The sequence below is a fragment of the Ornithorhynchus anatinus genome, chromosome 3, assembly GCF_004115215.2.
Source record: "Ornithorhynchus anatinus isolate Pmale09 chromosome 3, mOrnAna1.pri.v4, whole genome shotgun sequence".
NCBI classification, from domain to species: Eukaryota; Metazoa; Chordata; class Mammalia; order Monotremata; family Ornithorhynchidae; genus Ornithorhynchus; species Ornithorhynchus anatinus.
In genome coordinates this window covers 125,618,714-125,629,924 of record NC_041730.1, presented here as the reverse complement: position 1 = coordinate 125,629,924, position 11,211 = coordinate 125,618,714, and the positions used below count along the sequence as shown (strand labels likewise).

The window sequence follows — 11,211 nt, the reverse complement described above, 5'->3', positions numbered from 1 at the left end:
TGCTAACTGTCTAATGGGCTGGTGAAACACTTTAGTTGCTAATAATGGCAAGATCCAGTAAATTAGAAACCCCTTGAGGGCAGGGATTGGGTCTACTTATTCTATAGGACTGTCCCAAGCACTTAGTACAGTGATCTGCACACAGTAAACACTCAAATACAGCTAACTGATTTATTATCACGTGGTATTATCACGATTGGAGGCCCCAAAGAAAGAGACAATAGAGAATTTCCACTGTCAGTACTAACCTTAGATTTATTTTCACAAAACTTGTACATTAAAAAAATTTCTTAAATCAAGTTAAACATTCAAACTAAACTAATTCGGCATGAAGCATCAGTAGGTCGGATGATTTTACCAAAAGAGAGAGACTATTTATCAGCTAGCACAGCTAGTTTACATTTCCTAAATTCCTTCTGATGACTAAATATTGCACAGTGATAAAGAAATAAATAAAATCTCTTTTATTAGGATACCAAGATACTTGTAACAAAGTTCCCCATTCTGAATCCATGGCATTTAGACTTTGAGGCATCTCTTCGGCTAGATTTTGTAAATGGCTTCTGTTTGTGGAGCACCTTTTTCCTGAGGACACTGAAGGACTTAATACCCAGCATATGAATCCTGGCAACGTATCTGAAGAGGAGCATTAGATTCTCCCTTGAACAGATAATATCTTACAACAGACAAATGAAGTGTTGTACCTGGGAATCCGGAGAAACTAGGAAAGGATGGAAATTTAAATCTCCACATGCAGCCTCTATTTTTAAGCAGGGTTTTGTTTTTTTTCCTTATGCACAATCTTGATGATAAGGTCTTTATCTTTCTTATTAGGCAGGGTGAGATACTTGAGGTTAGGATATATGTAGAAATGTTAAGGGATGAGGTCAGTGTTGCAAGGCCATTTTGATGAGGTCCTTCTTGTGCTTAAAATAACTTCCTGGGATTCACCTTTCTCTTCTTGAGGCCTGACCCACTTTGAAGTGCTTAATTTTCGAAAGTTCTGGATTTTAGACTGTATTCAGGATTGCTGACGGCACTCTAACATAAGAGCACTCCCTTGTGTTTTTCATTTTCCACAGGGCTACGTAGATCCCCTCAGATGCGTTGGACTCAGTGTATGATATTTAACTTTGAGAAGAAAAGATTGAGATTTCAGGTTGTGTTTAACCCTAATCCATCCCATTTCTTCTCCCTTTCCTACTCTCCAACTTCCTCACTCACCCCTCACGGCATTCTCCACCCCCACAGAAGGGTGTTCTGACTACTAAAGAGCAAAGGGAAAACGAATGATTGGATCTTTAGGAGATGTCCAAGCAGGCCGTGTTCCTGCTCATTCATTCAATCGTTTTTATTGAGCACTTATTATGTGCAGAGCACTGTACCGAGCAGGTCCAGGAGATGGACTACAAAGAGTCACATATGTATTGTTTAAAAAAGGGGGAATCGGAGGTGAACTTCAAACAAGTTCAAACGGGGCCACTGAAACACGTGTCTCTGTGGGTGGGGAATGTTTGCATGGATATGTCTGGGAAAGAATTGGATTTTAAAGCCAAAACCAAAATTTTTTCACAGTTAGGAAAACAGTGATTTTGATCTCTCTTCCAACATCAAAACATAATTCCCTTAAGCACAATTATCTTGAGGTGGAAAGACCAGATGATATCAGGACCCCCTATTCTTCATTTAGCTACGTTCCAAGGGGCTCGGGCCATCCTTCCCTGGACATATACCCTCTCCTCTCTTCCCAGGCGGCTAACCCCAACACCCCACTCTGGAGCGGGGGTCCCTCCCTCTCCCATGATTTCCCAGGGTTTCTCTTTCTCCACCCACAAAATGACCTCACCAAGTGGAAGCCAAGGGAAGTTCAAGTGGAAGGGCCTCCTTCTTGTGAGGTCGGGGTACCCCAAAGCCCCACAACTAAGGGTGCTACTGCTATCTCCCCTCCACTTCCCCAGGCTCACGGCTTCCTCTTCTGTGATTAAGCTTTGAGGGAATCAAACCTACTGTCTCCACTTCCTCTCCTTGGAAGTGGAAGACTTCGATTCTCACCTTGACCTCTCTCCAATCTGGCCTCTGCCCCCTTCGCTCCAGAGAACCCACGCTCTCAAAGGTCACCAACCGTCTCCTTCTCGCCGTAATGTACGGAATCCACACAAATCATCCCCCGGCCCACAGTAAGCCCCAAGTGGCCGGGGTCGATCCCATGGATATGAGCATCCTGAGGTGATATGGTAAGACATTTCCAGGAAAACTATTTTATAAAGTATGCTTTTGAAAAAAAAAATCCTCTTCCTTTTTCACATCCCAGAATGAGGCCAATCTTCTGGCTTTGATCGAACAAAAATATTTATCCCCAACAGGTCTGCTGGTGACGGGGAAATTGTTGGTTCCTCAGTTCTTCGTGGCTAAGGAACACCAGTTCTCACAGCATTGTGTTAGTACCAGCAAATAAAATCAGTCCAAATCTGGGAGATCTCAGTAAAGTCAACATGACTATGCCCGCGAAGTACCGAAAAATCACCGGCTTTTCTCCTCTAAATAGAGACCAGTTTTTAAAAAGCAGTGTTCCAGTGTTCCACCGTAGGAAGATCTTGAAAGGATCAGCGACCTCTTGGTGGAATAGGAGGAGGAGGGAGAAAGCTATCCCTTGATGGTGGCCTGCAGTGAAAATACAGTAAGCATTTTGTGAATATAATAATAATAGTAATAATAATAACCGTGGTATTTGTTAAGTACCAAGTACGACGTTCTAAGGGCTGGGGTAGATTAACTACAATCTGAGCAGATGCAGTCCCTGTCCGACATGGGGCTCCACAGTCTAATGGGGAGGGAAAACAGGTATTTAACCTCCGTTTTACAGATGAGGAAACTGAGGGACAGAGATAATAACAACCATAATGATGGTATTTGTTAAGCGCTTACTGTGTGCCAAGCACTGTTCTAAGCGCTGAGATAGATACAAGGTTATTAGGTTGTCCCACGTGGGGTTTACAGTCTTAATCCCCTTTTAAAAGATGAGGTAACTGAGGCGCAGAGAAGTGAAGTGACTTGCCCAAAGCCACACAGCTGACAAGCGGCAGAGCCGGCATTAGAACCCATGACCTCTGACTCCCAAGCCTGTGCTCTTTCCACTAAGCCACGAGATGTGAAGTGACTGATCTCCTTCTACCATTCCTCTCCAAACTCCTTGAGTGAGTTGTCCACATCTGCCATCTCCACTTCCTCTCCTCCAATTCTCTCTTTGCCCCCTCTCCAATCTGGCTTCTGCTCCATTCACTCCACAGAAACTGCACTCTCAGAGATCACCAATGATCTCCTTCTCGCCAAAACCAAAGGCCTCTACTCCATCCTTATCCTCCTCTACCTCTCAGCTGCCTTCGACTCTGTCGACCACCCCCCTCTCCTGGAAACATTACCCGACCTTGGCTTCACTGACACTGTCCTCTCCTGGTTCTCCTCCGGTCTCTCTGAACACTTCTCAGTCCCTTTGGTGGACGCCTCCTCTGCCTCCCACCCTCTAAATGCAGGCTCGAGGCTCAGTTCTGGGTTCTTTTTTATTTTCCATCTACACCCATCCCTTGGAGAACTCATTCATTCCCATGGCTTCAACTACCATCTCTATGCAGGTGATTCCCAAATCTACATCTTAGACCCTGATCTCCTTCTCTGTGGGCTCGCATTTCCTCCTCCCTTCATTCATTCATTCAATAGTATTTATTGAGCGATTACTATGTGCTCAGCACTGTACTAAGCACTTGGAATGTACAAATCGGCAACAGATAGAGACAGTCCCTGCCCATTGACGGGCTTACAGTGTAATCGGGGGAGACAGACAGACAAGAACAATAGCAATAAATAGAATCAAGGGGATGAACATCTCATTAAAACAATAGCAAATAAATAGAATCAAGGCGATGTACATTTCAAGTGCTTGGAATGTATAATTGGCAACAGGTAGTGACAATCCCTGCCCAACAACAGGCTCACAGTCTTAAAGGGGGAGACAGACAGCAAAACAAAACAAGTCACAGGCATCAATACCATCAAAATAGGTAAATAGAATCGTAGATATATACACATCATTTAATACAATAAATAGAGTAACAAATAGTGGGGCTCGCAGTCTCAATCACCGTTTGACATATGAGGTAACTGAGACCCAGAAAAGTGAAATGACTTGCCCAAGGTCACACAGCAGACAAGTGGCAGGGCCGGGATTTAGCCATCTCGGTGGAGAAAGCGGGAAGGAGTGAGAGCTCAGCAGCTTTGCTCTCAGTCTTGTTGCCTATCGGTCTTGTTAGACCGCGGCATTTGTGTCAGTGCCGTGTTGACCCAGGGAAGACCGTGGAGGGATGTGGGGGAGGGCGTGGGGGGCGGGGAGATTGCCACCCAAGGCCAACAGCCAAAGATCACACAGCAGGTAGAAAAACAGATTAGAACCCAGGTCCTCTGAATCAGGCCCGTGTTAGTTCCACTAAACCACACTGCTTCTCAATAAGAATTAATTAAATAAGGACGAGAAGCGTTAGTTAAGTCTGAGCAACTATATCTTGTAGCTACCCCAGCGCTTAGAACAGTGCCTGGCACATAGTAAGCGCTCAACAAATACCTTAGAAAAAGAAATAAGTGGCAGAACTAGGATTAGAACCCAGCTCCTTCTGACTCCCAGGCCCAGGCTCAACTAGGCCTTGCATACTTGTTGAGTGCTTCTCTGCGCTCATTGGGCAGGGATCGTCTCTATCTGTTGCTGAATTGTTCATTCCAGGAGCTTAGTCCAGTGCTCTGCACATAGTAAGCACTCAATAAATACTACTGAATGAATGAATGAACACTGTACAAAACTCTTGGGAAAGCAACTCTCCTCATCTCCCGATCCACCAGGCTGCGTGGACCACTGGATTGGCCCAGTAGGGTCTGTCTTACGTTAAGCAGTTGGATCCCCTCATTCATTCATTCACTCAATTGTATTTATTAAGCGCTTACTGTGTGCAGAGCACTGTACTAAGTGCTTGGGAAAGTACAACAATAAACAGTGACATTTCCTGCCCATAGCAAGCTCACAGTCTACAGGTGGGGAGACTGTTGGGGGGATGGGGTGGAGGGCGTGGGGGGCGGGGGGAGATCGCCACCCAAGGCCAACAGCCAAAGACGAGATCACAATGCAGTCTTGTCCGCCATTTCCAGAACAGCCCCTGGGGCTATCGTTCTACTAGCCACTCTGGGAACCGGCCAGGCAATCATACTTATTGAGCACTTACTGTGTGCAGAACACCGTACTAAGTGCTTGGGAGAGTACAACACAACAATAAGCAGTGTTACCCAATGGATAGAGCATGGGCCTGGGAGTCAGAAGGACCTGGGTTCTAATCCTGGCTCCGCCACTTGTCTGCTGTGTGACCTTGGGCAAGTCGCTTCACTTCTCTGGGCCTCAATTCCCTCATCTAACGGGGGTAAGAGTGTGAGCCCCACTGGGGACAGGGACTGTGTCCAACCTGATTAACTTGTAACTAACCCAGTGTTTAGGACAATGCTTGGTTCATAGTAAGTGCTTAACAAGTGCCTTATTATTATTATTATTGTTCAGACACATTCTCTGCCCACGACAAGCTTATACCCTAGAGCACAGAGGGCAGAGAGAAGCGGGGGGCGGGTGTGTCTCCAGATGGCATTATGGGGGTCTTCACATGATGTTCTGAGGGTCCAGAGAGCAGAGTAGACTCAGAGTGGTGGCTGTGGGTCTGGAAGTGGTACTAGGCCAAGGCAGGACCCGACCTGGCGTTGGGGTTCAAGCTGAAGCCAGAGATGGGCTGGCAAGCAGCCGTTAGTCCCATGCTTTGCACATAGTAGATTAGTCTAGTGCCTGGTCTAATTGCAATGATAATAATAATAGTAATAATGGTGCTATTTGTTAAATGCTTTCTAGGTGCCAAACACAGTACTAACTGCTGGGGTAGATAAGAGATAAGGCAGTTTCAGACACAACGTGTCCCATGGGAGAGAGGAGGCTGGGAAGTGGATTGTAACTAGCAAATGTCTAAGGAATATCGATCCGGGTAAAGCATAAGGCCTGCATACAGCAGGACTGATAGCAGGGGACTAGGCTGTGGAAGGGAGTAATTCTACATGAAAATGATTAATAATGGTATAATAATAATCTTAATAATGGTATAGGTTAAGCATTTACTATGAGATAATTAGGAGGAAGGGCATTGAATCCCCATTTTACAGTTGAGGAAACTGAGGTAGAGAAGTTAAGTGACTTCCCCAAGGTCACACAGCAGACAAGTGGCAGAGCCAAAATTGGACCCCAGGTGCCGCCCCCCGCCCCGGCCCCCCGCACGCTGATTGCCAGATCTGCAATTCTCTAGCATGGCACAGTGGATAGAGCAGGGGCCTGGGAGCCAAAAGGTTGTGGGTTCTAATCCTGGATCTGCCACTTGTCTGCTGTGTGACCTTGGGGAAGTCACTTCACTGCTCTGTGCCTCAGTTCCCTCATCTGTAAAATGCGGATGGAGACTGTGAGCCCCAGGTGGGACAGGGACTGTGTCCAATGCTATTTGCTTCTATCTACTCCAGCGCTTAGAACAGTGCCTGGCACATAATAAGCACTTAACAAATACCACAATTTAAAAAAATTATTATTATTATTATTATTATTAGGACAGACCAGATGAACTAAAGGAATCCTTTTCATAGTGAGATGAGTTTCTACTCAGCACCATCCTTTGCACACTGTAAATATTCAATAAATACCATTTGATTGACTGATGAGCCTCATTCAAAATAGTCATCATCTTTTATAACATTTGTCATCATTTGTTCCATTGGGCAAGTATCCACATATCCACAGTCATGGCATTTGTTGAGCGCTTCCTATGTGCCAAGCACTGTGTTTAGCGCTGAGGTAGCTATGAGATAATCAGGCTAGACGAGGTCCCTGTCCCTGATGGGGTTCCCAGTCTAAGGGCTCACAATGATTGAGCGCTTACTGCGTGCAGAGCACTGTACTAAGTGCTTAGGACAGTGCTCTGTACACAGTAAGCGCTCGGTAAATACTATTCAATGAATCAGCAAATGTGCCTTACTGGCACTACAACCCACCCTGCACACTTGGCTCCTCTAATGCTAACTTCCTCACTGTACCATATTATTAGACTGTAAGCCCGTCAAACGGCAGGGACTGTCTCTATCTGTTGCCGACTTGTTCATCCCAAGCGCTTAGTACAGTGCTCTGCACATAGTAAGCGCTCAATAAATACTATTGAATGAAATACTATTGAATTCATTCATTCATTCATTCATTCAATAGTATTTATTGAGCGCTTACTAAGTGCAGAGCACTGTATTAAGCGCTTGGAAAGTACAAATCGGTAACAGATAGAGACAGTCCTTGCCCTCTGACGGGTTTACAGTCTAATCGGGGGAGACGGACAGACAAGAACAATGGCAATAAATAGAATCAAGGGGAAGAACATCTCATAAAAACAATAGCAAATAAATAGAATCAAGGCAAATAAATAGAATCAAGTCTATCACCCCGCTGACCTCTTGCCCACATCCTGCCTCTGGCCTGGAACACCCTCCCTCCTCATATCTGACAGACAATGACTCTCCCTCGTTCAAAGCTTTACTGAAGGCCCATCTCCTCCAAGAGGCCTTCCCTGACTAAACCCTCCTTTCCTCTTCTCCCACTCCCTTCTCTATCACCCTGACTTGCTCCCTTTATCCATCCCCCCTCCTGGCCCCACAGCACTTATGTCCATATCTGTCATTTATTTATCTCTATTAATGTTTGTCTCCCCCTCTAGACTGTAAGCTCGCTGTGGGCAGGGAATGTGTCTGTTTATTGTTAAACTGTTCTCTCCAAGTGCTTAAACAGTGATCTGCACACAGTAAGCACTCAATAAATTCATTCATTCATTCAAAAGTATTTATTGAGCGCTTACTATGTGCAGAGCAGTGTACTAAGCACTTGGAATGTGCAATTCGGCAACAGATAGAGACAATCCCTGCCCATTGACAGGTTTACAGTCTAATATGACTGACTGACTGGCAAAAGCAGGTCCAGTCATTATAACATGGATCCCACAGGGATTCAGCTTGGCACTCCTCCTGGCCCAGAAGGCTGAGAGAGGGAGAAGAACTTTCAGAGTCCTCAGTTTACCTGTTGGAAGCTGCTCGGGGAGGGATCCTCGGAGGCCTCTCGAGGGACAAGAAGGATGATCTGTCGCCGGAATGGGGTACTGGGCTGCGACTCCTGTTGACTTCTGGAACTTCGTTATCCTTTGAAAAGTACAAAAATAACAATGATAATTGTGGGATATGATACCTGCTTATTGTAATAATAATAATAATAATACTGATGGTATTTGTTAAGCACTTACTATGTTCCGAGCACTGTTCTAAGCGCTGGGGTAGACATAGGGGAATCAGGTTGTCCCACGTGGGGCTCACAGTCTTAATCCCCATTTTACAGATGAGGGAACTGAGGCACAGAGAAGTTAAGTGATTTGCCCACAGTCACACAGCTGACAAGTGGCAGAGCTGGGATTCGAACTCATGAGCCCTGACTCCAAAGCCCATGCTTTTTCCACTGAGCCACGCTGCTTCTCATGCTTCTCATAATAATACTGATGGTATTTGTTAAGCGCTTACTATATGTCAAGCACTGTTCTAAGCACTGAGGTAGATACAAGGTAATCAGGTGGTCCCATGTGGGGCTCACAGTCTTAATCCCCATTTGACAGATGAGGTAACTGTGGCACAGAGAAGTTAGGTGACTTGCCCAAAGTCACACAGCTGATAAGTGGCGGAGCCCTGCACTAAGCACTAGGGAGATATAATAATAATGTTGGTATTTGTTAAGTGCTTACTATGTGCTGAGCACTGTTCTAAGCGCTGGGGTAGATACCAGGTAAACATATATACCAGATATAACATAACCAGATATAACATACCAGATATAACATAATTAGGTCGGACACAGTCTCTGTCCCACTCGGGGCTCAGAGTCTAGGTGGGAGGGAGAACGATATTATATCTCCATTTTATGGATGAGGAAACTGAGGCACAGAACAGTTCAGTGAATTGCCCAAGGTCACACAGCAGGCAGAAAAAAAGATTAGAACCCAGGTCCTCAGACTCAGGCCTGTGTTAGTTCCACTAAACCCCACTGCTTCTCAATGAGAATAAATTAAATAAGGAGGAGAAGCGTTAGTTAAGTCTGAGCAACTATATCTTGTAGCTACCCCAGCACTTAGAACAGTGCCTGGCACATAGTAAGTGCTCAACAAATACCTTAGAAAAAGAAATAAGTGGCAGAGCTAGGATTAGAACCCAGCTCCTTCTGACTCCCAGGCTCAGGCTCCACTAGGCCTCGCATATTTGTTGAGAGCTTCTTTGCGCAGAACACTGTACAACACGCTTGGGAAAGCAACTCTCCTTGTTTCCCGATCCACCAGGCTGCGTGGACCACTGGATTGGCCCAGTAGGGTCTGTCTTACGTTAAGCAGCTGGATCCCCTCATTCATTCATTCATTCATTCATTCATTCATTCATTCATTCATTCATTCAACTGTATTTATTACGCGCTTACTGTGTGCAGAGCACTGTACTAAGTGCTTGGGAAAGTACAATACAACAATAAACAGTGACATTTCCTGCCCACAGCGAGCTCACAGTCTAGAGGTGGGGAGAGAGACATCAATACAAATAAAGAAAATGACAGATAAGTGCTGGGTGGATGCGGGGAGAGCAAAGGGAGCAAGTCAGGATGCCACAGAAGGGAGTGGGAGATGAGGAAAAGTGGGGTTTAGTCCGGGAAGGCCTCTTGGAGGAGATGGGCCTTTGAAGGCTTGAAGTGGGAGACAGTAATTATCTTTTGGATTTGAGAGGAAAGGCTATCTCAGGCCAGAGGTAATAATAATAATGGTGATATTTGTTAAGCGCTTACTATGTGCAAAGCACTGTTCTAAGCACTGGGGGTATACAAGGTGATCAGGTTGTCCCTTGAGGGGCTCACAGTTTTAATGCCCATTTTACAGATGAGGCAATTGAGGCCCAGAGAAGTTAAGTGACTTGCCCGAAGTCACACAGCTGGCAAGCGGTGGAGCCGGAATTAGAACCCATGACCTGTGACTCCCAAGCCCGGGCTCTTCCCACTGAGCCACACTGCTTCTCTAGGACGTGGGCCAGGGGTTGACAGCGGGACAGGTGAGATGGAGGCCCAGTGAGGAAGTTAGCGGCATCAGAGGAGCGGAGTGCGCGGGCTGGGCTGGAGAAGGAGAGAAGGGAAGTGAGGTAGGAGGGGGCAAGGGGATGGACAGCTTTGAAGCCAAGAGTGAGGAGTTTTTTGTTTGATATGGAGATGGATGGGCAACGACTGGAGATTTTTGAGGAGGGGGGGTGACATGTACCTCATTATCTCCTTCCATCCCGCTGCTGACGCTGAGGACGCTGCGCGTGCTGGATCGATTGCTGGCGCTACCTAGGTGCCAGACAGAGAAACAAAATGCATAAACGGCACGCATTCTCAAGGTCAAAAGCCATGGCACGCTGGATTTTCTTTTGTCTTTCTTTCTAGGACAAATGATATATTTATTTGTCATCACTGCAACACTGGTTACTCGACAGGAGTTGAAAGGCAGACCACCACATCTTCCTGGATTTCTCTGCTAGTCCTTAAAGGCGAAGTCGGAACAACAGTCACAGGCAGATACAATGCAAATTGCCATTCAATCAGGCAGTCAGTTGTATTTACTGAGCACTTACTATGTGCATTGCACAGTACTAAGTGCTTGAAAAAGTGCAATATAACAATAAACAGACACATTCTCTGCCAACAGCCATATCAAGCTGTAAATTTCATAGTCCAGATCATGATCCAAATAATCCTCCTTTCAGACATCTATCTAAACAGTAGTGCTAGCAGTATTTATTGACTGCTCAATGGGTGCAATTTGCTGTACTAAATGCTTTGAAAAATATAACAGAAACATGAGTCTGGCTTCTTATGCACAAAGATGGAGGAGACAGACATAAAATATTTACAAATGCAGTAATCAGAATAAATGAATTTACTGTACAATTAAATCCATATACATACATATATATGTATATATGTGTATATGTGTGTGTGTATATATATATATGTATGTGTGTATATATATATATATATGTATACATAAAAGGAGCATGGCATAGTGGATA

At 45.3% G+C, this 11,211-nt stretch overlaps 1 protein-coding gene across 1 annotated transcript in view; it reads right to left on the bottom strand.

Moving 5' to 3' along the window:
• Positions 1-235: 235 nt before the first annotated feature.
• Positions 236-11,211, bottom strand: part of PIK3AP1 (phosphoinositide-3-kinase adaptor protein 1) — a 137,426-nt gene continuing 126,450 nt past the window's right edge. Inside the window, exons 15-17 of the mRNA XM_029060986.2 lie at positions 10,419-10,489; positions 8,168-8,286; positions 236-2,661 (exon numbers count right to left, since the gene is read on the bottom strand). Of these exons, the coding sequence (XP_028916819.1) occupies positions 2,604-2,661; positions 8,168-8,286; positions 10,419-10,489 (248 nt within the window). The 3' untranslated portion in view covers positions 236-2,603. The remainder of the gene's footprint in view (positions 2,662-8,167; positions 8,287-10,418; positions 10,490-11,211) is intronic.